General features: G+C 42.5%; 1 protein-coding gene across 1 annotated transcript; it reads right to left on the bottom strand.

Moving 5' to 3' along the window:
- Positions 1 to 293: 293 nt before the first annotated feature.
- Positions 294 to 17,100, bottom strand: LOC118509874 (leucine-rich repeats and immunoglobulin-like domains protein 2). Its single transcript, XM_036051102.1, has 6 exons — positions 14,939 to 17,100; positions 6,429 to 6,503; positions 6,075 to 6,356; positions 5,342 to 5,993; positions 5,093 to 5,267; positions 294 to 4,997 (listed from the first exon to the last, which is right to left on the bottom strand). Exons 1-6 carry the CDS (start codon positions 15,139 to 15,141, stop codon positions 2,872 to 2,874), a joined length of 3,513 nt encoding a protein of 1,170 aa, XP_035906995.1. The 5' UTR covers positions 15,142 to 17,100; the 3' UTR covers positions 294 to 2,871.
- Between the last annotated feature and the right edge of the window lie 10,114 nt (positions 17,101 to 27,214).

Genomic DNA, 27,214 nt, shown 5'->3' on the forward strand with positions numbered 1-27,214 from the left:
TCAATCTAACTTTTTTTTCTCATACTGCTTAAAAGCTAAATAATTCAGTGTATTATATTAAACTATTTATTATAATTTTAGCATCTAATAATAATTGACCTTTTTTTTTCTTTTTATTTTCTAAGACACTTATTTACAACATCTCACACTTTTTACAATCTTCCTGTGCAGCTTTGTTTTGATATTACGCACAAATTGTGACTGAAAAAAGGAATCCAGATGAAAGTTCCATCGGAAAATATTTAACCCATCCATGTGATATAAGTAAAGCGAACGTACAGCAAACAAACGGCTATTTTCACAATCATATTTTGTATTTCCACTCATTCATTGTCTTTCCTTTTTATTTTAATAAATATTATTATCCCGATTACTTCACTAGTACATCAGTTTTTTTTTATTTCAGACAAAAACTTTCCTATCGTAACATTATCGTTCGACGATGTTATTAAAGTGCAATTGTTTTGTGTGTTATCTTTGTTGGTTCATTGTTTTGTGGTAGATAGTTCATGGAGTTGCTTTATTTATTTAGTGAACAATTTTACATACTTGTGTTTAGATGGACGTTAAAAATGATCGAATGAATCGTTCGGCGTTTTAATGGGTGATGTGTTTGAATGGTTGTAATAAATAAATGTAAATATTCGGAATTAGACAACAAGGTTTGAAGACTGCACATTTGTTAAACCAAATGATCCATGGGAACAGAAGATAGTATGGCTTTTTTTAGTTAATTAGCCCTCAAAGCATGTGGCAGGATTTAATTAAAATTTGCTGTTTGAGCAAGCTAAACAAAACTTGTAAGGTGTAGTAGATAAATCCAACAGGTAATTGAAGTCCTTTGCCAGCAATCTCGGCCGAAAACAATGTCCACAAAATCTATCATGGGAAGGTTGCAATACCAATAACCGAACCTTTCAATCTGTTGAAAAGTATACGGGGACAAAGGATTGATGCAACGTTGCATTGTGTTTTCAAACGTCCTTACAAGTTGATTCCTTCAAAACCGTTAAGGTATCTTTGGTTTCTCTTATCTTATCAAGTATTATCTTTATTTGCAAGCCTCTCGATCCATTTTGCGAGGGTAAGAGTTCTGTAACCAAGGAATATTTTACTGCACGCGAACTATCATTGCCACCTGTTTTTTGTTCTACGTAGAGCTATAGTAAAGGCATGTTATTATTTATTGTAATTTTTAGTGAGCCTGGGGAAACTTTCGACAACTTTGTTTTTAACAGTAAGCAAATTAATGACCAATAAATGCGACAGTTCAAAGATAAGAGAGAGAGAGAGAGAGAGAGATGGCGTGTATTGTAGGGACAATAAAACATGAAGGAAATTTGTATTACAAAACTATACTAATTTACCATTTTGAAACACCCCTTAGTGCTTCTAATGGCAGCTAACAAAAACTAACATCACAGTTCAAAATTAATTAACAAATCAATCTTACAGATATAACATTTTTATCGCGCTCCATTACAAGAGCGATTCATATTGGAACAGAAAAATGTACACACATCAAATCAAAACTATTGCCAGCGTTGCAAACCGAATCGTAAATCATCTGATAAAGCTCCCAGCTACAGGCACCTATGCTATGACTTGTTATCGAAGCACTGTACCGTGTGTCCTTTCGTACGCATGGGATGCGCCGTGGACATTAATAGGCGTTAATTTATCACACATTTAAAAACACGCTCAAACTACCTCTCACTGTCGTACTACCTTTATCCGACTTCGTTCACCCTTTTTTACTTCATTCTACAATCACAATCATGGTGTAGTAACAGGCTACCCGGTAAGTATGGTTTAAATCAAACCTTGCTTATATCGTACTGTAAGACACGCGCGCATTCCAATTTTCAAATATCGAAGCATCCAAAATTTTAAACAAAAAATGGCCGTTATAAAAACTAGTGCCCCTTTTTCTGTTAACAGTGCAGTGCAATAATGATTTGAAATCGGTAAGAAATGTTTCGAAAATTTTCGCCAAATTTTGCCTATGCTTATAATCTATCGAACAGCGTTTTTTGTATGTCTTTTGTGGCACTTTTACAATCCTGTTGGTTGTTTTTTTTTCTTTTCTCATCAACATAATTTCAGGCACTGTCAGAAGCAAACCTAAATTGCTCCCTTTTCCGAAGTTAATGAAGGCATCGCTTGGCAAATTACAACGAAATTTAGATTCACTTTGCATTATTTCTGTGTGTGTGTGTGTTTATGTTCTCGCTTTGTTGCTGTAGTAAATTTGTCATGAAAAAGTCTGAATTTATGCCTAAGAGGAAATTTCACAAAAGGAACTGACTCTTCTTCCAGACAGAAGACGCTTACTATTTACCATCCTACCATTAGCTTTTCACACAATTCACACGCACACACTCTTACATTAATTTGACTAAAAGCACACGAATGCTTCATTGCATTTAAATATTCGTAAATAATTAGTCTAGGGCGAAAGGAACGATCGATTAGTTCTGTGCCATCCCCTTACTATTACTCAATTTGCGATGGATTGTGCTAGAATTGTGTTTGTTTGTAACACTTACAGGCAAACATTTTCTCGCATTCGCTAGGTTGGAATGAACGAAGGAAGGCACCCAACGGGATTAAATAAATTATTAGGCTTGTTTGGACATTGTGCTCATCATCTTCCGCTCGGTTAAGAAATTTACGTCGTGAAGTTTAAATTTTTTGAGCAGTAATGTTTGTAAGTAGGAGCAAATCGCTATTTCCTAAGGTGAGAGGGTTCAAATAGTAATTTTCAGAATAAATATTAATATTTCTTACTTATTAGCAGAACCAGCTGCTGCTGCCACGGTACCACAGTTCTTCATAGAAAAACTTTCCTCATTAAAGAGAGAGTCTAGCTTATCGTCTCGCGTCTGTCACCGCCCTCGATGATAACTGTCTCGATTGCTCACTGGGACACTCACCATTCATCGTACTGCCATTGCTGCTTCCCGTGCCGACACCACTGCTGCTGCTGGCCGATGTTGGCCGACCGTCCTTATCCTGACATTGGTCCATCGATTTGGTCCTATATTTGGCCGGTTTTTCCATTAACCGCGGGTTTTCCAGCAGTAGTTGATACAGTTGATTAACCTGTATCTGGTGTTGTGGTGGGGTTGGTTGCTTCAGGCTTTTTGACGGAAGGACAGGATCAGCGGAAGCTTCAAGCGAAGTCGTCCGTAACGTCGGTTCCGCCGCTGAAGGTGGCTGCATGAACACTGGGAAGGTTTGTGAATTTGGCATACGAGTTGCTATGTGAGCTGCATGGGCCGGAATACGATCGTCTCTGTGGAGCGACGTGTCACCAGCTGACGATGGTACAGCAGGTCCAACGATCAGTACGGCACTTGTTGCATTTACGGGCGGTATCGGAGGCGGAGGTTCAAGCCTTGGATCGTCATCAGGATCGTGCGAGGTGTGATGCGATGACGGTAGAGCAATGGCATCCGAGCGTCTTGATAGCTGATACGGTTTATGATGGTGAAGTTCCTGATCACTAGTGTGCTTCCGGTTAAGCGAATTGAGAAGGCACTTTAAATCCTCCTGACTGCCGCGATGTGCGGCCGTTGTCGAACCTGTCGCCGATGCGCAATCACCACCCGTTCCAGAGTCCTTCGACGACAGATCATCGTCTAAATCATCCGAATCAAGCTCCGTTGAGCGGACGTTCGTTTTTGAAACTGCCGTATAGAATCCAGCATGATCACGTCCAATTGTACCGCCATCGGCACTTTCACCGTCATCATCTACGTTGCTCGTTACCTCGCCATTGCGTACCATCGGAATCAAATATTCAAAGTACCCGGCAGGAGTGGTAGAGGTACCGACCCCGCTGCGTACAATTAAATTTGGCTGATTTATCTCCATGCCAGTGGCAAGATCCAGTTCCGTGTCTCCCGGTCCTCCACTAACCGAGCCACGTATTCGTTTCTTCATGCGATACATACAAATCATCCACACGAACGATGTAAGCATCACACAGGCAATAAGCGCTAGCACGATCATCAACCACGAGTCCAACAGTTTAGCTTGCAATAACTCTTTGTCCTGCATGCCTGCCCCACCAAATGCAGTACCGATATCGCCCAAAACAGAACCATGCATGTCTTCCGGACCGTCGACGACGATTAGACGGGTAGAACCAGTCTCGCTGCTAAAATCATTCTCAAACCGACATTCGTACAATCCAGCATCGGTCATCTCCGTATCGACGATCACAAGCAGTTGACCTTCGCCCGTAAGGAAGTGACGCTCGGTCAACCCGATTGGTTCTCCGTCCTTTAACCAAAATATTTCTGGTTTCGGCGAACCAGTGACCTTACACTCAAGCACACTGGCTTTGCCGATCGGGATTTCTAGGCTCGTTACAGAACGGCTAGCCTTTTGGCTTTCCAACACTACCACCGAGGCATTCGCACGTATAATTCCAGCCGGATTCTCGGCGGTACAGCTGTACATTCCCGCATCAACCAGCTGAACGTCTAATATGAGAAAAGCGCCCTCGTTCGGTATGACGCGCATGCGGCGTTCCTTTGCAGCAGGGAAATCATTTCCACCATCCTTTTCCCAAGATATTTGAGGCTTCGGTTCGCCCATGGCGGCACAATCCAACCGGGCCACCTTTCCCGGCTCAACACTTATATCGGACGGTGTTTTGCGGAACCTGGGATACGTTCCGACGGATACCTTTACTTTGGGCGAGTACACCACACCGAAATTGTTGGTGATGATGCACTGATATTTCCCGGCGCCAGCTTGTTGTATGTTTGGTACTATCAATTCCGTTGTGCCTATTGTGCCATTCTCGTTATTTATCTGATGAGTCGTATACTGTTCGACAGGCAGTTCCACATTGTCCTGCTTCCATTTGAATGCCATCGGGTCGGCTGCGATCGATGTGGCGGTGCAGACGAGTGATACGTTAGTGCCCCGAATACCGATTTGCGATTTCGGCTCATCGATGAGATGAGGTTTAGGGGAATCGTCTACAAGAGATAGGTAGGAAAAATAAAAAAATAAGCATAACATAATACCCATAGCTCAGTTCCATCGGCTTTTGATGCTAGGTTGCAGTACTTACAGCAGGAAAAGTTAGCTAAATGCAGATCACGAATCAATCGACTTCGCAACCAGTAAGGGTATATACATTGGGCATCGACTTGAAACTTATCCCGCCGCTCTCCGCTGGTAATCCACTGGTAAAACCATACCAGATTACAATCGCATATTAAATTAGTTGAATTCATAACAAAATTCTGTAAAATAAATTTTATAGAAAATAATTAGTATTTTCACCGCAAAAAGGACAACAGGTACGCTTGGTTCATACCTTCAACTGAGGCGTAGTCTTGAACGTGTTGTTCTGTATCGATGAAATGTTGTTCTGACTCAGCTCCAACAGGGTAAGCGACTTCAAGCCCAAAAATGCATTACGATTGATTGATTTAATTTCGTTCGCATTCAAATACAACCGCTCTAGCCGGCTTAACCCCGTGAAAGGTCCTCGCATATCCTCGATTGTTGACGAGATACGATTTTCGTTCAGGTAAAGCGTTTCCAGCGCACTCGTCTCGTTGAAGGTTCCTTCACCGATCAAAGATATACGATTGCCTTGCAGGTTAAGTGTTTGCAAAGAGGATAATTCTTCAAACGTGTAGCGCTCGAGCGATTCCAGCTGGTTGTACGAGAGATCTAAGCTGATCAGCTTCGGTGTGAACTCCCATCCGGAACGTTCAATTTCAACTATTCGATTGTGGGCCAAAGCTAGATTGGTGAGGCTGGTCAGATTGAAGAATCCTTCCTTTCGCACGGTGGCAATGCTGTTGTTGTTCAGCTCGAGGATCGCTATCGCTTTCAGCCCATGAAACACACCATTTTGTAACGCAGGAATGCGATTATTGTTCAGCTTTAGACTTTTCAGTTGATTCTGATTCTGAAAGGCTAGCACCTGCACTTCCTCCAACCCATTACTGCTAATTTCCCTGTAAAGAGGATAAAGAAGAAAATTATTAGACTACTGCAAATATATTACCTAGAGCAAATATTTATATAATTATACTTACAGTCTTTTCAACGATTTCAACCGATCGAACGGACCTTTCGTGAGGACGCCCAGCTTGTTGAAATTTAAGTTCAAATACTGTAAATTATTTTTCACCGGAAACGAACTGTACTGCAGCTCCTGTATAGCGTTGCGCGATAGGTCCAGAAATTTCAACGCTGGCAACCCCGCCAACGCATCCATGTCGATAGTTTCGATTTCATTGTTGTTCGCAAACAACTTTGTTAGATTTCGAACGCCCCTCAAAACCGGCAAACGACGCAACCGATTGTTGTTTAAGTTCCTGAAATGAGGTTTGGTTGGAGGAAAATAACAAATTATAATGTTTTTTTTCTCTCTAAACTACTCAACTTACAGCTCTTGTAGCTTGCGAAGGTCAGTCAATTGCGCCGAGATGGTATCGTGGGTCAAATGATTGGAGGCCAAATCACTGTAAAGGAAAACAAAAGAAAAACAAATTGGAAAAAACGATTATAAAACGGTTAGCAGATAACACACAAAGGTGATACAAGGTGATTATATATCAATCATATTTGCTTTAGTCTACATGAAACGTGTGGCCCTAAATGAGTCCTAATTATAGCGAACATTTGTATTGTAGTATATTAATAAAAACTATTTTTAAAAGTTACTAACGCTATACAATATGATGTTGTTAAGACTCCATCTTTAAAAAGTGCCTTGGTTTATCAAAGATTGTAGCTAGATTTATAGAAAAAAAATGAACAAGAGTTTAGTCAATATAATCGTGCACCACCAGAGTGTAACGTAATAATTCATCGATAAGATAAGCCCAGAAAAAGGTGTGTTCTGAACCGAAACGTAACGCTTGGCACGCAAAAAAAACGCCAAATATCATTCGTGTTAGGCGTGATAAGAAGAATAATGATAGGAAAAAATGTGTTTGAAAACAGGATTCTACTACTTCCGCATAAAACCTCCCCAAAATCCATCAAAAACAGAAATCGGATTTTGGGTGAGTAAAATCGTTGAAACAAGTACAATAAGTATCACACTTAGTTTCTGAGCCCGACTGTAATAGCGAAACCTAGTAGTATGCGGCTCAACAAATTGCCCGAACTGTGTTTGACAGCTAGACTAACCCGTGCCTTCCCTTCATATTCAAGAGACTGAGTATTCTTCCACCAGGGGTAATTTAAGTCACAGATAACCTCATCCATTCGGCATGGCAAGCCAGGCCCGATAACGTTAGTAGAACAACAAATTACGGTACGAAGAAGAATATATCACTACGAAGTCACTTGTCAGATTCTCTATAACATATGCACATCAGTGATCAATGTTTTAAAAGATTCGGTTGATTTATGGTCGTGGGAACCGGCAGACAAAGACTATCTGTGACAAAAAAAAATCGTTTTGTTGGTAAACGAAAAATAAAAAAAAACTGGGTTGAATTTGATAAATGAAGTGAACCATTAATCAAATATCTGTAACAGTAGATTGTCAAATGCATCGATCGTTTTATAGATGACCCTCTTGTAACAAAGTTATAAATATACAAATCAACTATAATATATTACTTAATTTAAATATATATTTTTTAAACAACATGTATCAAGCATTTATACCAGACCGTTTCTCATAAAAAAAAAACAAAATGTGTTCAAGAAATTAATTTGGAAATTTTTGAACCTCGTAAACAACTTCATTCATTACCTGAAAAAGCCCATTAGACGAAGAAACCCCTTCACCAACGTTTCTTTGTATATGCAGTCTCTTTAAATAAAAGCTCTTTCGACGTACCAGATCCTTTGGATGACGAGATGTCTTCAATCATAAGGACTCTTGGTAGACGAGGTTACTTAGTAGACTAGGTCCTTAAGAGAACAAAATCGACAGAGAGATAAGATCTTTCGGACGAAGAGTTCTGTAAGGCGACGAGAAACCCGACGAGGTTCTGAGACTTCGAGTAATAAAATCAAAATGGTCCAGAGTTCCAAATGCTCATTAGGTAAGATTTATACTCAGTTGAAGGCAGTATTTCATTACATTTGAATTTGTTCGTTATGATCATAACGCTATATAACCGAAAGGGGAGAATTCGTTATTAGGAGGTTCAATGTATTGTCTGTCATTGAAACGTCATTAAAATTGCTCACCACGGTCTAATGCACCGCCCTAAACCAAACGTCAATTGATCGTAATTACATGTCCGCTCAATAATACCCAATGACGTACGAATGTCACACACACACAGTACTCAATCTATCAGAGCTTATTCGACAACAAATTCCTCCTGTTAGACAAAAATATATATCATACGATGTATTTTCAGAATAAAGCTTGTTCCGTCCGCTGCTACAACAACTAGCAACACACATGCGTACTTGGTTGGCACCAAGCAGACTGATCCGTTGTTTTCCTAGTGTAGGTTGCGGAAGGTATGCAACCGAGAGCTGCAATAATGCGCTCACAGTCCACAACAAACTTGCATTTGCATTACAGCTCGACGCAGGGTAAACTGCACCATCTACTAACCCACCGTCGGGCTCTCCCGCTCTCCAAGCAGCAGTGTGTATTCATGAATGGTAGAATGGTCCACCTTTATCGCCCATCTCCCTAACCTGCTACCCCACCTACTGCAGGTCGCCGGATCCGAGAACCTGTCAGGCTGCGGAACTAACACGTGTGTAGGCGCGATGACTGAGTTGTACGTATTTACACTGAACTGATGAGGCACGAATGCACCGAGAAGCGAATGCACATGCGCGGGAAGCCATACCATTATTTATTTGCAACGGGGATTTCCTCATCACCAGACTCACACTAAACTCGTTTCGCTTGATGATTTCACCGATGGAGACAATCGGTCTAATCAATCCACAGGTGGTATTTTAGATGCATTGGATAAGACGCAGTACGGACACACTGGAATGATGAACGTAGGCTTTTGAAACGATCCGCACACGGATTGTGATTTGAAAACTTTTTGTTTATGCGTTTTCCGAACAGTAGAAAAGAAAAGTAATAGTTTGTTAACGAAATCACTAATCACGATTAGCAGAAATGCGAGTCGTTAAAAAGCCTAACTAGCATACGTGATAATCGTTCACCTTCTACGAGTGTTTGATCATAAACCAATTCGAAACGAATGTTAAATTCCTCCATAAAATCATAATCGGTACACACCCACATTCCATTGACTATGCTGCCGATCCGATTGGATTTTTGCGTTTGTGCAAAACAAAAAAAACGAGTGCAACTCAAACCAGCTGACCACGATCACCATATGGGATGCTGGGTGTGGTACGGTCAAATTTAAAACACGTCACTTACAACATAGGGGACGAAAAAAACAATTCCCCTTGAAGCGATTTTCGATTAGTCACGGCCAGGCAGCCGGCCCATTCTGTTGTACCATTGATAATCGTTAGACGGTTGTGGCTGACTAAATGGTCAATTTGCAAAATCGTACATATGCTGTGTATGTCAGAATGTGCCAGACGATTAGGTTTCCCCACTGGAAACCGTTACACAACTTATGAGCCCTTCAAAGGTATATTGAAGGCATATAGGAGTTTTCTGATGACTTCACGAGAATAGCAACATCATAGGACAGTCAATTCTACCTGTCAATTGTCCACTTAATTTTGTACAGAATTCAAAATTGCCTCGCTAGTGACGTACTTCCCCAGAGCACTGCATGTGCTTCTATCATCTGAGTACGCAGCTCTTAATGGAAATTTCCAATCATGTACTTCCCTTATTTTAGGGCTATTTGTCTTTTGAAGTCATCTGGAAAACCCTGCATCGCTATACATTGCAGGGAACTAACAGTGAACTCACAAACAACATGCTAACTGTAGCAAATCTCTTTCATTTTTTTAAACCTGCGATAAGGAAAGGTTTTAGGACCTTGCGGGAGAAATGGGGGAGAGCTTAAAATGTTCCAAGATAATATCTAAAAAGTTCACCAACATAAATGAAAGTATTTATTTTACTGAAAACTTACTGTCACTTACTATCTAGTCTAGCAGTCAAAATTTTAACAAATCACTTCCAGCTGCTTCCATCGTTTGGGCTAGACAAGGCTAGCAACGCATATCTGCACATGCTTAACAGCAAAGATAGATTATCTAAATCGTTGACCGCAGATTGTACGCCTTTCCATCAAACACGATAACAGTTAATATCCTCTTTCTTAATCAGTAAACGATTTTGATAACAAAACAGTTCATTTTTTCCGTTTGCACGTGTTTCGAAGCGCTTCGGAATCGTGAGAGTTACTTCATCTATCAAAACATAGATAAACATACAGCGATCAATTCAGAGGTTACTGACTGTTACTTGCGATTACCGTTTCTGCAAACTAGCATAACGTGAGGTAAGATGGACTTTGATCCTGGTAGCCATTTCATAGTCAAACTTGTGATTGATTTGAAAACTCTGATTTTCAATATGAATTTTACAAAACCTAGAGGTACCCGGAACCTACAGTAACCGGAAAATGAACCACAAGGGGTAATAAACATTTGTGGGTAATGTCAACAATGAGAGTTATAAAATCGTTGCTTGCCTTTGATCTTGATGCCCGCATTCTACGCATTTGTACAAGGCCCCCGGTATCCTATCGAACAGCTATCGACAAGTTAGGTCTGTGATCGGGCCCATAGCATAGATAGTGGAGTACGAGGGTTGTAAAGCAAATAAATACTTGCCACCTATATCTTATCGAGGTTATCGAAACCAAACACCAATAGACCGATAATAGGTAAATCAAATGTTACGGTGTAACGTGTATGTGTTTCATTGTCAACGTTGTTTGAATTTTAAACCATTACAAACCTTTGTTATAATATAAATAAAATATCTTTTACCAAGGTGTATGGGAAATTCTGGTTAAAATAAAGGTCACGAGAAATTATATACTTCAAAAGTATGTAGCATTTTCTCCATGTAAGGAACTCGGGTTAAAGTGTTCAACATTAACGCTCCAAACTGCAATACGAACTCGTTTTGAAATTACCAAACGCGAGGGACACTTTCCAAATCATAAATGATTGATGTGTAAACATCGCGATGGTACCTTCGATTATGTGTGGCTGCTATTGAATTGATGCTATTCAGTCGATTGTTATAATTCCCTAACAAATAGTAGATAGGACAGTCAGCCCGGCAGATAGTTCACTTGACTCGTTTATTGGTCTCGTCCGGAACTATCGATGCGCGCGCATTGCACGCATCGTACACGCTTATCGCTTTTCGAAGAATGACACCAGCACGCACCGAATAGCGCGCTCTCCATTATCGATCATCACCGCATAAATAGACAACTATAAAACAGTAAAAACGTTGGGCAGCAGTTTTTTTCCAAACAGGAACGGTAAACACACTGATCGATCGATTGAAGACCTTCTTCCCTTGCACGGCAAACGATTGGCCGAGATAAAAAAAAAGCAGTACCGTAGCTGCTCTCTACTGCTTAGAAAGCCGCCTGTTCAAACAAGCCTGTTTAAAACTACGCTATTTCGATAAGGGTCTCCTTCCACTTTCGCACCGGTCAACCCTTTTTTGGAACTTTCCTGCGCTTTACCTAGCCAACCTAAGAACTCTTACTTATCTTACATTAGCTATCCGAACTAGAAAATTTAATGTATATCGCCACCCTGGCTAGCGCCCGAATACAATACTGCATGGTTCAACATTTTGCTGATAAGAAATCCTATCGATAGTGGTGCGTAATGGAAGTGCGCATTAGATTTTTAAGCACCATTGGAAAGGCCCAATGTCCTCGAAAAAAAATTATCCACTCCCGTTTTGCCATGTTTAATTTGTGGTGGAAAAACATTCAGTACGTGCTCATGATATCATCTTTAGAAGGAAAAGCATGTCAGTGCATGGAAAGCAAGAAAGGAAAACATGGCCCCGTTCCGAACATGGATAAAATGCGCGTTCTAGTTAAACATGGCGGTTGCTCTTTTAATACCATACCGCGTGCGCATGGTGTTTGTACAAAAGTGCCGCCATCGTCATCCGCTCTAGAGTTGCAGTGAAACAACCAACCACCAGCAACAGTAATTGCGCACTTTGCCAGCGTTACATTAGAGTGGCAAAACTAAAGTGTCAACATGCGAGGGGAAAGCAAAAAAAACCTTCGATAGGCAATCGAAGCCATACGTGTGCTCTCCGGACCATCGGTTTGGTTCTGGTTTATTCTGTGCCCGTTGTTTTAGCCGTGGGTGACTCTATTCGTTGAAGAAATCCAAACGACGAGTGGGTGGAAGAGAACCACGATAAGGCTCGCTACACAAACTAAAACAAATGCACGTATGACGTGCCCAAGATAGATCTGCTATTCGGTGGGTAAAATATAAAAAATTACAAATAACTTTGGTTCTTTATACACTTAACTTGGTAAATTAAATTGAAAATTAGCTGAAACACAGCTTTTTAAGCTTTATGAACTCCAACAAATCTGTTCTGACACCACACATGTCTAATGTGCTAACAACTGATCATACCAAGTGTTGCAGTCACGGATAGGTGTAGCACCACTTCCGGCTGATCGTTCTCGAAACGAAACGTGCAGCGCGCGCAGGAGGCCTCTATGTTATGATCACACGAGTCGTAAATTCGTAGTGTAAACTAAAAACTCCTGAGCGACCCGAAGTCTTCAATCAACAGTTTCAGCTTCTAGACCAAGGCGAAGAAGAATCCCCTGGTACTGGGAAACGTTGATTGATCAGTTTCGAGAGATGATGTTGATTGAGGTTTGCGTCTAATCTTCCAAGTTTGAAGTGTGAAATGCAAGTGCATTTACCAATTGATTTACACTTCATGGGGAGGAGGGGTGGAAGGACAGGTTGCTAACATACTGCACCGTAAGTCACGTAAACCGGACGTGAAAAAATGGTTCGCTGTGATAGACGGCGTGACGCTTGTGATAAGACAAATGAAAAAAGAACAGGACAAGACTTTCTTTGTTCTCTTGAACCGAGTCCCAACCCCATCATTCCAAAACCAATAACTTTTAATGGAGAGTTTAATACTGAGTAAGCATTATAAAGCTAGACGATTTTTCCCTTTTATGATGCTTTGTTCTAGCAATACCCTAACTAAACATTGTCTTTTTTTGTAGAGGTTTTTTGCATTAGAGCGTTATCGATTAATTTGAAGATGATATGTCCTGAACAGTCGAAGAGCTGTAATTGAAGTTGAGTGAAGAAATTAGAAATATTAAGGAAGGAATCCAGACAGACCAAGACAAAAACGGGGGATGTTATAAGGGACAGATCCCGGGCGCCAAGCAGTGGCCTTACAAATGCAGCCAAACCCGACAAGAAAATCCGAATTTTAGCGCCTAGTGACTCTACTGTGAGTAAACTTTGTTCCAGGGAATGAAAAATATCCTGATGGAGATAACTGTTTGGTTATCATTTATTTCTGGACATCATTTCACAAAATTTGACGTCCATATTTGACACTCACAGATTCTCGACGGTGATCTTGTCGTCGATCGAAAAGTGTCCCATAGGATCTTAACAGTGGTAACCAGGTTTATGTGGGTAAGCTCCTGTCGGAGAACCTTATTCAATCACACAATCATTCTGTGCAGCGGGATAAATAATAAAATTGTTATTTAATTTAGCCAAAAATGTAGTAGCCGCCATAGTATGAGCTACCAAAAAACTCAATTCCAACGAACTACAATAACCCAAGGGACGAAATAACTACCAAATCATCATCATCATACATTTTCTTTCGCTCTTTTTTATTCTAATTATGCAATTTGCATTCAGCTCTGATTGCTGCAAACAAACTAATCTGAATCGATCAAACTTTCCTCTGTTCCGGACATTTGTTTCCATTCGCTGCTTAAACGGCACCAACCAAACGGATAAGGAGCAAAATATAAAATATTACCCATTTTCAGTTTGTTTCACTGCATTCAAGCGAGTTTTAGCCAATAGTCTATTGATAGATACGGAAGATGCGTCTAGGAAACATTTCGTTAATCTCGACTTCCTCATTAAATTGACCAGAAGCACCAGCGCAGCACCAGCGGTCGAAGACCTGCTAATTAATGAGAAAATGATCTTCCTCGGACGATTAAGCATTTCCGAAACAGGATTAAACTTTCGTCGTCCGACCGACCTTTAGGAACACAACATTACTCGCTGTATGATGTATTGCATGGTTCGCCGGAACGACTACGCTAGAAGGTAGAAGTCGCTGCTACCCATCATATTACCTAGACTCTATGCGCGCTACCTCATCGCTGCTATATGTCGGATAGTATGATTGCGAAAGATTTTGCACGCTGCTCTGCCCGGAAACGTCCTCCGCACCAGCCCATCCATTAATTTATCCATGCTTGTTGGCATTCCCGGTAGGTGGAATCTTAGAGTGCACTGAAGACATATGACATGGCGAAAGTCTTTGCCAACACACACTGTCCATCATGGAGTTGCTTGCGGGGACGGCTAGTGAAAGATCTACCGTGCATGTGTGACACTTCTTCCCGGTGTACCTAGTGCTGGCCTTTTAAGGGTCGGGGCGTCAGGGCGTCGCCAGGTCGTCGGGCTTGGGTTTGCAGAATTTGTTATATTAATAAATCAAACCTTCCAACCGTAGGAACGATCCCTCCAGACGATCGTCATAGCCGTGCCAACGACGCACAAACGCGATCGACAACACGTGAGACGCATGAGAGCATATGATGAGGTAAGCATTCGTCGACTAATGGATGTTTAAAAACGGAGAATCCGCGTATGACACGACGTTGGCGGAAAATTTGAATCCACCCTGCATTCCCATTCCCCCAGCGTCCCGTCGGCTGCTTCTAGCCCTTGTTTTCCGATTCCTGCCAAACATCGTTCAGAGGACGGTAATATGTACACTTACAGATTATCCACCCAGCGCGGCAACGGGAACAGCGTCTTCAGGTTCTTCTTCGAGCAATCGATGGCATTTCCCAGGCAGGGGCAATGTCTCTGACCAAAGTTGCAAAAGTTGGTGTCATCCTCGGCGACAAACGCTTCGCCGTACGACGCGCACTGCGACAGCCAAATGCCAACGGCAAGGATGGTGGCAATTAATCGGAGCATTTTTATTTTTACTTTAGTCCGTCCCTTCGCGTTTCCCTGCTGCTTGCTTTCCCACCGTACTACGGTGCTAGAAGAGATCGCGTGATTCTACTACGATCACACCTCCTGTGCGGTGATGTTATACACGATCAGCTTCACGACCGTTGTGTATAGGGTAGGATTTTCCGATCTACTCTCGCTTTGTTTTACACAATCCATCACACACTGCAACATACAACGGACAGAGGACACACGCGCGCAGCACTACTTTCGATACCCATCAGCATCTTCCTCCCTCAACGGTCTATTACTTAACACAGAGTTTTCACTTTCGATTCACCAAATTTGTTGGATCAATTCCTTTCACTACACAAACCACTCCGGCGATCCACCGGATCCATCATCATTCTGAGGTACTGTTTCATTGCCAGACGTTAGTGATGTTGATGTTGGGACAGTTGCCATGGTAAAATTGTATCTCAAGATGGCTCTTGTTTCAGGACAGTGCAGGATTTTCCTCCATGCAGCTGGGAATGAACTAACATGAACGGCCACACATTACCATCCGCCCGTTCAAAGGGATGCGTGTAATTGGAAACTATTGCTGCTACTTCTCACCAAGAAGATCCAGTCCAGTCTCTGGATTCCCGGAAAACTCCCGGACCGTGAAAACCACCCGTTGTTGGGACCGTGCGCCCCGTGGTATTCGCCACTACGTGCAGCTCTTTGGAATCGGAATTCTCTCCATGCACCGTATGCTCTCTCGCTCTCTCTTTCTCTTTAGCTCTTTACAAACCCGGGGAAAATGTTTTGGTTTTGCTTGCTTCACAAACCATATGCATCCGCCGTTTTACGGTCAACCGTTGACGTCGTCGTTCTACGGGAACCCAACAGTCTCGTTATGCTATCCGCGGCCCTTCTCTTCACTCGTTCCGCCGAAACGTCTTTTCCCGGGGCGGTTCGCTGCTGTACCCGGGGATGATGTTGGAAGAGCCCGGTGGGGTTGTATCTTCCGAGCGCAACACCACGCAACACGAGATCAAAACATACACACCACTCCCACACTACCGTACACCCACGCTAAGCGCGCCTGTGCGCAAACACACACACACACACACTCACACACCAACAGTAAGCGGGCTAACATTACGCGTCGCTGTCACAACGGGGGAGACACACCGTTTCGGTGCGACCCACGGAGTTTGATTAATTTTTGGGAGTTTTTGTTATTGTTGCTGCCTGGTCGCCCCGACTACACACACCAATGCGTCGCTTGTACAGCAATTGCATCTCTGCATCACAGCATGCCGTGCTTCTATTTCTGCCCCGTTCGTTTCTGTTTTCTAGTATGTTACGCGACCGTTTACAGCTGCCTTCAGCACTACCACCATCCGATTATGGCAACACACCAGGAAAGGGCATATCGGTTTTGCTGCCGCTATTTACACCACAGCCACATAAACTCCTCGAAAACGAGACACCGTGTGTGTGCGCATTTATCGCTATTTCTAATGGTTTCCGTTTATGTAAGCTCACGGTTGGTCACATGTAGGCACAATTTTCGTCACTATCACCGGACAGAACTAGGCAGCCGTTCGGAAAAGTTAAGAATTGGTGGTGAAAAATCAATTCAAAAAGTCACACTTTTCGCGCTGCACAAAAGCGCTTGAACAACTCACCCCCCGCCGAACGACACACTAGCATATCACCAAACCGTCCAATACAACACACACCAACCACACTATGCTTTCGATATCAATCTTCCATCCCGTTTGCTCGTTCCTTTGGCTCAGCATAGGTACGCACCACTTCGCCGCACTACGGGAATATGCTCAACTGTCAAAACAAAAGTTTCTCTGCACTCTCGCGCGCGCTCTCGGTTGGCGTGCAAGAGCGAACAAAAAAAGGCACACAAACACGTACGGCCGGTGCGGAAAACCCGACGAACCGTTCAGCGGCAGCGTCAAGAACGAATTGAATATCTCGAATGCTGCGTCGTTGTGTTGTGCCACCCCTTGACGTTCTTCGCGTCGGTGGCGTAGTGCGTGTTGTTTTCTTTTCCGGATATGTACAGTGAGGTATGTGCCAGTGCGGACGCGCAGCATGAAATGATTCTACGTAGCACTTCAACGGATGGAATGAATAGCAACGTGTTAAAAAGCGTAATGTAAGATTTAAAGGATTTTAAATGTAAAATAAATTTAATTTGGCAAACGATTTTACTTGACCATGAGGGCATCGAGATTTTGCTCATAATACACAATGAAGTTTACGATGTTTTGTTTTACTAAATAAAGAATCGCTAATCTATATAGAAATTATTGGCAATAAAAATCGCCTTATTTCAAAAAAATTTGGATGGTTTTTAAAGATATTCCCGGTCGTGTGGCCGCTTTGCCCACAATAATCCGATTTTTTTTATTTTTCAAAAAAAAAATCTTATGTTTTGAGTGAAATGAAAGCGATTTCCATGATCTTGTTCATCTGGAATTTATTAGGAAGTGGTTCAGTGACAGGGCCAGACATTCACACAAAGGAGTCTTCATACGTAGATCATTTAAGGATAATCAGTGTCTGATAATCAGGCCATGATGAATCTTAAAAAGTTAGGATATTTTTGATTTATTTTCAAAACAATTTTCTACACTTGAACACATTTTTTTGAGAACGAAACCTGGTTCGCTGTTTCGATTACCTTTAAATACAGCCTATGTATTTCACAACATTTTACATGTACGAAGCAATGCTTGACGCACTGTATCGCTCTGCCCTGCCCGTGTGTGTGGGAAGGCGAGCGAACGAACGTTTCGCGGCCTACTCTTTTCTTGCTCTTTTTTTCCCTCTACTCATTTTACGTTCTCTGCGTGCGCACATGTGTTTTTCTTTACCGTTTCTTCGCGCTTCGTACTCTCCTACGCACACGAACGAACCGTTTGGCTGCGTTTCTTTACAAACCGCCGTCTCCTGCGCCCTTCCCCTCATCCGTTACTCCCTTCCGCACCCTGATCTAACGTACAACTAACGACGCATTTCTAGACATCTTGGCACTGGGTGTCTTGCTCTTGGGTAGCACCCGAGAGACAACCGGGGTGTGTTCTCGACCGGATGGGTGCGAAGGTAGAAGGGAAAGCACGGACGGTAATCCCATCCCTCGATGGGATGGATGTGGATGGCGGTGGTGGCGATGGTGATTGTGGTACGCAGCACAGGAGATCCACACCAACGCATTAGGAAAATACCCTGCGCGCACTCGCACACCTCGTCGTTTCGGCCCCCCGACCCTTTGCACCCCTCTCGGGTGCTAGAAGTATTGTGGAGGAAGCGACAAAAAAAAACGTAACGTACAAACAACACGCTTGAAGTGAAGTCGTTTTGTCAACCACGTTCCCTATTCTCCCGGGATTCGAATAGTTTACATTCGCCAACATGCGCTAGAACGGTACACGCGGCCGATTGCGTTCTCTGTCACACTACGCCCACGCACCGCCTTACAATGTGCGTGTGCGTGAAGATCGTCTTCCCTCGTCTTAGGTTGCAGGCTATCCGATTTTAAGCGACTTGATTTATTAGATAAAGCATAATCGGCGTATAGTTTCAGCAAACCTGTCCCTCTCACTCTCGCTCACAATCCCTCCCCCTCTCTCTCTATTCCACATACGTATAATGATGAGACTTTTCACCATGTTGCTGATGCAGCATCTCATCAATTATGGAACTAACGGTGGACATTTGATATAACGATCAATAGATTCTGAAGATTCACGCTCCGCACAAGGGGACCGTGACTTGGAGCGATGCGAGCTGACTCATGGCCAAGATGTTATTGACGTGCGGCGACTGAAATAGGGGATTAGATTTTAACGACAAACTAACCACAGAACCCGGTGCCGGTCTTCAAAGTGTGTCCATCCTCCCGATTCTTCTTCCATTTGTACATAGTTCTTTCGGCGGTCGTAAAAGAAGCTCATATACAACGGTTTGTACTACCCAAAGGGCTAATCCGATTTGGTTGATGGTATTATGTGTGAAACGGATGGAAATCCATTTTTCGGAATGAAATTCATTAAATTACTTGCCAGAGAGAGATCCTGTAGGTTTCAAGTTTCGCTTCGCTTTGTTCTTAATTAATCCTTTTAATCATGTTACGTGAGATCGGTGCGTAATGGACACGCTGGGTAGAATGGGAATCAGAGGCCTTTTTTTGTTAAACAAAAAGAGAAACTTTAACAGACTTAGAGAAATACATCTAAGTCGGATGAAAATGATAATAAAGCTTCTATAAGCTTGCCTAATATTTTCAAATTTAAAATTTGGTCAATTTCTACAGTAACTAGGGAACTCAGCAATGAGTGTCATAGCAAGCAAAGTTCGCATTTCGTTAGCTTTTTCTGAGCCTTGACGTTCAGATGATTCTCCGTCATGAATACTTCCAATACAGGTCGGCTAAAAAAATCTGTTGAATACAGTTGTGATCCGTTGAGGGACTCTGTGATCGGTGACGTCCAACCAACGAACGCCACCAGCGTCAAAAAGGAAAAAAATCCCAAGCGCGGTCAGATCCTCCTTCTGAGTGATTGTCACATGGAGGGCTTTTAATCTCAACTAAAGACGCCAAGTTTGTTAAAGTAATGTCAATCTTGTCCAGGAAAGTCTTCACCATTTAGAGATTAGGATCTCTGGATCTAAGTTTGAGATTTTAGAAGTATGAAGACTCTTCTTTCCTTAGTGGCAACACTACAACCTCGAGAGGTCTCGGCCTGCCACCATTTCTGGCTTTCTGTGACCTTATTTTACGGGGAGTTAAGTAGTCAGCCCTACGTACGGGGGGAGGCGGTCCAGGTGGGATTTGAACCCCGTTCCTGCCGCATGAAGTCCGGCACCGTTATTGCATCGGCCATCGGACCGCTCCGAACCATAAAGACTCCAAGTGATAAAGTATCGGCTTTCATGGATCTTCTACTGCATTTTAAGGGTCACTGTTTGGTCGCCGAATTCTTCATTCAGAGGTTCCTCATAAGACTTTATTTGTCCTTCAGCAGAATTATGAAGATCCTAAGAGCAAAACTCATAGTGCGAACAAATCTTCAATTGAAATTTCCTGACTCTATAGGCTACAAATCTGTACATATCAGACACGATAAAAAAGGCGAGGTACAGTTGGGTTACAGGACTCACAGTCATCGAGGTTTCAGACTTAAGAATGTTCACAGAGTATTGTCATGAATCTCGGAGAACAGAATACGTTTCAAAAGCATGCTGGCCAGCATCAATGAGTTGTCGAACGATCAGCTTCTTGTACTACAATAAAGTATGATGTCCTTCGGCTGCATCCCTTCGTAATGAGGATGTTTTTTTTTTTCACACCGTCAGGAATATAATTGCATCGGAAAACTATCAAAGTTCGGTCGCCATAAATCACCGGCTGGAATACAGAGAACCAATACTAAAACCGAGCTCCCAAGGGCAAAAGGGAGATTCCTTCACAATACATCGAGCTGTTGCAGAAAATTCTGTTCTGACCGAACGAGGACGCGTATTATAGCACATTTTCTTACGCTTTTTGTCCAGCCAGTTTGCCCGTATCTAGCTTATCTTATCACGCAAACTGGCTACCGGCTGGCGAGTGAGCGGGATGCCATATCACACCTTTTTCGGAATTTCTTTATGCTATCGTCCGTTTCGTCTCCGATTCTCTGGTCCGCGGTCTCGGGCGTTTCTTCATTCTTCCTCCTTAGTTTTTGTGCCAAGTGTCTGAACATCTTTCTTTCTTTACACTTTCCTTCTATGCTCTGGCCGATCGGGCCAGCATCGTCTTTCAACTGGCCATGTGTTGGCCGCTCTTGGTGTGTGTCTTGGTGTGCGGATGGGTCTGAAAGCCACACAAAGGAAGCATAAATCCATGCTCGAGAGGGATGCGAAGGACGAGCGTTGTTGTACGAAGGAAAACAAAATCAAAAGATCGTTTTACAAACCACGCTCTCTCTCTCTGTCTGGGTGACGGTTTGAAGCATTTTCTTACGCTTTTTTCGTTTCGTTCGAAGTGCCTTCGCCTTCATTGTCTGCCTTCGACTTTGAGGCTTCCCCAAACGTTCGTCGTCCGATCGCACTGAAATCCTTCCGTTTCGATTCATTTCATTCCGTGCCCGTGTTCCGTTCCGTAATATTTTGCGTGGCTTCCTTTTTGACACTTGCTTCTTCGGGTCCCGTTTCCCACTCTTGGTTTTGTTTACGGCCCAAAAGTGGTATGGCTTGAACGCACATTGCCGAAAAGCAGTTTTTTTTTGTTTTGTTTGGTAATGCATCTTGACTTCAACGAAGTCCGGGCAAGGCATGCACACCACATGCATGCATTGATGCACGTCCAGCAACAGAATGTGTCTGTAGCGTCAATGATTTTTAAACCAAACCTTTGAAAGAAACGTTGAAGAACGGAAAGTTCTTTCATTTCGTTTCCGTCGCTCGAGGCAAACAGCAAAAAAACACTGAAAATCCATTTTCGGAAGACACCTCCGAAGCCGATGTAAGAGATCAAATACTAAAAGTTACACCGAAACGTACTTAATGCAGCAACCAAATAGGTGAAACACAACTACCAACTTAACCTTACCCCATTGAACAAATAATGTAATTAATACCAGAGCACCAGAGTGAGCCAGAAAATCATACTAAACGAACAAATAAGGAAACATACACAAATTCTAGTCGTCTCGTCGAAGCGAGAAGAATTTTTCCCAAAAATGCACCGAAAACACTTTCATGACACACCGCAGCACACATTCTAAATGGGGTTTAGTACCAAAAGCAGAAATGGAAATAAGGCTGGACGCTTTTTAAAATGTTGGGACGGCGGAATGTGCGGAGAGTAATGGCCGTGCATTAGAATGGGACGCGGGAATTGATGTAAAGGAAACGCGAAACGAAACGCGCCTTTAAGCGAAGTGACAAAAAGACAAATGTCTGCCAGAATTGGACTGCCAGGGAATTCCTCCATCGTTCGGTGCGCGATCGTGAAGCAGATAGCGCGATTCCAAGATGCTCTTTGGAGATAGTTTTGGAAGTGTGTGTGTGTGTGTTTCCAAATAAGGTGGTGTGTAGGAAGGAATCAGGAAAAATGGATGGATTTACAGTAAGTTACTCATTTTTGTGCCGCCATGATTGACACGAATGAAGTTGTGGTTTTAAATATTTTTATAAGAGTTTCAATTTCAAACAAAAACTGTCCAAGTCTCGAAATTGTAAGACTGGTTTATAAAGAGAAATAGAATATATTGCGTGCTCTCATAATTGATTGTCTCTCATAGCACAGGGATAAAAATAATTAGAAAGAACTGATGTTAGAATTAGTATATCAAACTTAAACATTCAGCCGACGTAAGAGTTCAATGTCTGTACAAAGTTGGACTCCTTTTCTGCTTGACATGCTCTATGGAGAATGTTGTTAAGACATCACCAGGTTTCCGTGTCCAGGAAACTCAGTCCAGAGCTGCATACCTAACCAGGAACCAGGTGCGACTTCACATGATCCACCGGAAGAGTCCACTCCTTTATACCTTGTGCCGAATAGGTTACTGATGATTCCCTTTTTGTCCTTCACCGCCCTAACCATAGTATCCAAAGTGGCCAAAATCAGGACATCTGAACCACTCAATAGATCAGCTAGTTCGTAGTCCTTTGCACCTGTCGCTCGAAAATTACGAGAACAACAAGGGCTTATCAGTATTGGATCTCGTTGTTGTATTCCGAGAGTCTCTGCTTTTGTTACTATCAGCAGTTATGATCGTATATCGAAATCGTCTCCGTATACTCAAACTCTGCTCTGCACAGTCGGACTATTTCAAGATCAGAGCCTCCCAGTGGCAAGGACTTTATCTCTGTCGCATTGAGACTCAGTCCAATCCTAATCATATCAGCTATCAGATAAGTCTCCAATAATTAGAGCTTTATTAATTTTTAAACAGGTTTACCTACTGTCATGTGAATAATTCTCGCACTAAGCTAATTCAGTTTGGTAAAATAATACTTTAATATTTTTTATATGACTTACCAGCCTTTGCCGTTAAATTTATAATTATTTGAAAACCATACCCTGATTGAGAAGCACCTGATGGTGTCTTTTTTAAGTATAACTTGAAGTTGAAGTATGAAAGATTCCATGTGATTGATTGAGATGGCATTATCAAGGACAGGATACAATATTTATTAGGGAAGAGCTGTGAGCTCAGAAATTTCATTATTGCAAAACAATCAGACCTTGAAATAGTCCGACTGGGAAGCAGAATTTCCGAATACGGGGTCGATTACAATGTACGATCAGAACTGAGAGTAAAACCAAGAGCAGTGAGTATAAGAAATTGAAGATATCACATACTGGAATACAAATATTGTATATGAAGTGGCAAGGAGAATACGAAGAGGAACAGAATGTATTAAAATACTTCAGTATAAAATTCAGAGCGGACAAAAAATTGACATCGACTGTAATACACCACAAAGCCCGTTTCCTCCAGAACACATGTGGGAGAAAGACGGGAACAACCGCATCCGCGCCCAGGTTCCATCAATCACCGGGTGAAAAGATCATTCGACAAGAAGACAGCGGAGTCACTACGAGAAGCGCTAGCTTAAAGGTGGAAAGCGAAAGAACGAAACCCAGCAAAGATGGACGAACGGTTTTCAGAACGCTAAGAAACTCAGATGGGTAATTATGTGATTATGGAGCAATAATTTTGAATCGCTTTGCAGGATAACCCCCCCACCTAATCATCGCGTGGTTTGTTGTAGCAATTTTACCTCCGCCGTTCGATCGATTGCTTCGCTAGATTGTGTGGGTCGGTCGACCGAATCACAAATCGGGGATTGAGTTTCTTTGATTGAGCGCAGCAAGTAGCGGCGGTACGTCCTTCTTTTCACCAGCTGTGCGTACGTGTGCTGCTCACGAGCCGGCCCGGGTGGGTTCTAGGCAATTATTTTGTAGCTTCTGGAGTACCTCCTACGGATCGTAGCTAATAGCATCCTTTTAGGCAGTACTCGAAGCCTTCAATTCCATTGCGGGAAATGCGTGTTTTGGCTGTATCTTTTACACACACACGGGGGGGCGGAGAGTTTTGGGAATCTATTTCGGGGTTTGATTGATGGTTCCTCTGGCACACATGCATCATAATGAGGGCGGAAACGCTTAAGGCTGCTTATTGAAATGAACGTTTTGCGTAAGCCGCTGTTGTGCCAAAGCAAATTGCTGCAAATGAATGTTTCTCCGTACATTTACTTTCCCATTACTTGTACTTCCGCTGCGAGTGCATTCATTAGCAGGCGTGCAGGAATTGAAGAACATTTAAAACAAAAAGCAAAATTGCCAAAATTTATTTTACAACCTTAAAGCTTTCTGAAGGAAAGCAGAAGCGGGAAAAAGATATAAAATTTTTGGAATGATTTAATGTGAAAACACTCCCACCAATTAGTTTTCTTTTAAAAAGTTAAATCCTTGGACGCAACCTTTTGCCATAAACTGGGCCTGGAATGCTCTGTACATTCACCAAAGCGGCAGCTGTTGCTTCCCTGAAGTGTCCATCTTAACACCATTCGGCCAGGCTGAAATTATGCATACGTTAGCCACCGGTTTTAACTCGCATTACATGCAGTAACAACTGCTTTAAAACACGAGATTGCCAATTTAACCGATCCGGGCATCTTTGGCAGCAGTACCTACCCAAGGGCAAATGCAACGAATTCGTTCCGTGGCAGGAATTCATCCACACCGGCCATACCAACTTATTGCTCTCCATTTTACTTTGGTGTCGTTCCGTGCCGATCCTACCCGTTTCGGGTGATACATCAACCGAATGACATCAGAATGGGACTGCACACAGGTCGGGTGTCGATGGTAATGCGCAAACACCGACGCGCATAATTCCATCCCTTGATGCGCAAAAAACACACGGTCTGCGATCGATATTCATCGATTAGCAATTTTATGTGTTCGACCGGGCGATCCAGACCTCCAACACGCGAGGTGTTGGTGTCGTCTTCGCTGTCATCTGCCTTTCACAATCGCACGAGTCATTCTCCCAAAAAAAAAAGAAGCACAAAACAAAGCCCAGTAAATGATCCATTCCCACCCATCACGCCACCGCAACCATGTCCCGAAAATGGTTCGTGCTGCGTTCGGGATGAAATTGATCCGTTTTCAGCGAGGTCGGCCAGAGGTGCTGTCTTGCCATAAATTGATACAGAATGCGCACAAGAATTACCGCTCACGGTACGCTTCCTAATAGGGAAATCAGTTGTGTCTGCGGACGCTGCGAAAATTTGTAATGGTTTCTTCGGAAAATGAAACCTTCTCGCTCGAGGCTAAATTAGGCATGCACAACCCATCCCCATCCCACCAGGAAACCTCTATCTCACGCGTACAATCGTTGCGCGGAACTGAGACTGGTGTGAAATCACACCTAATGCCCGCGCCCCGTTCCAACTAACCCCACCCACCCCATTTTCTTCCTCTACTGATTACAATCGAAGCAGAATCCACCCCACACACCATGGATGGCAGTAAAGAACGTTTCGAAAATGGTTCCATTTTCCATGGAACGTTTCGTGCCACTTTGCGAAATTGCATATGGATTTGTGGTGGTGCCGTGCCGTGCAGAGAAAGCTCAGTAGAGTTCAATGCGCGGTTGGACGGGAAACCCTTTTTCGGGGTCTTGTTGGTTGGTGGCAGGGCCATGACCAGCCGGTCGTCGGTACATGAGAATTTTATGTAAAAACATTGTATTTCAGCACATTGCTACAAACGGGATCGGGTTTGGTTGTGTGGACGTTGGCGGTACGATACTCATTCGCAGCCCCGGCTTAACCGGGAAGCTGATCGATGGCTACAATCGGCGGAGAATAACTATGTACCACTAAGAGGTGTTGCGATGGACATATACAAGATTCAATCAATTCCAAAATTGTCTATCAAATTTTGAATTTTATTTAGACGTGTGAATATAAAATTATTTATCACGATTTTTTGTGACAGTGCCATTTCCTTAATAACGATCGTATATAAGAATAACATTGGTACCTTCAAACTCTATCCGCTGGCAAATTATTAAATATTGGTAAATTTAATAAAATTTTAAAAAGCTTCATACAAAACGTTTCATTGGTAATTAAATAGATCAATATTAAGTATTTTCCTTGCGATTGGCCTATATCTTAGCGATTCTTCCTTTTTTATCATGTCTTCTATGTACAGACGTAACATTACAGCGCTATAAATTCATTCAAAGCAACTATTGATAAATATAATGCACTAAGAGCTATTTACTAAGAGATTTATCCCTCTGCAAGGAAGCTGGAAATAGTGATGCACATCCTAGTATATCCCAGCCAAACTCGTGTAACTCCTAGTATACTACTGGAGGCAAACCAAAATGCGTCAAGTAGGGCATAGAGGCCAAAATTCTAGAGAAAACCAAGGTTTCATTATCTGATGAGCAACTGTTTAAGCGATGAAGATTTCTCATGACACGATGAATATTATAAAACGAAATTCTCTGTCCATGTCTAAGACAAATCGGTCCTTGTGAAAATCACTCAGAAGAAGTTGCTGAAGTTACTAGTTAAAAATATATTTCAGTTTCAAGATCAATTGGCGATCGTGGAAATCATTAAGTAACCAGGGCCAGTAAAGAATAGAATTTTCCACCGGAATAGTTCGAAAACCGTTGAAACAATGCAGATCTTTAATTTGACTAACGTCAGCCATGGCTATTAGTTACCTGCCGCAGGATATCCCATAAATATTTTGTAGAATTGTTCTTGTTCGTTGGCACTACAACCTCGAGAGGTCTAAGCCTACCATTTCTGGCTTTCTGTGACTAGATTTTACCCGTAGCAAAGTAGTCAGCCCTGCGTACGGTGAGGCGATCTGGATAGGATTTGAACTCCGGTCGTGCCGTGTGAAGTCCGGCACTGTTATCGCATCTGCCACCGGACCGCCCCATTTTGTAGAATACCTCATGGAATTAGTATCATTAATCCAAAAAGCCAAAGCTCACATTATGATCAACCACTTTGCTGCAGCAAAGACCCATAGTGCCACGCCAGAGTG

The sequence above is a fragment of the Anopheles stephensi genome, chromosome 3, assembly GCF_013141755.1.
Source record: "Anopheles stephensi strain Indian chromosome 3, UCI_ANSTEP_V1.0, whole genome shotgun sequence".
Lineage (NCBI taxonomy): Eukaryota > Metazoa > Arthropoda > Insecta > Diptera > Culicidae > Anopheles > Anopheles stephensi.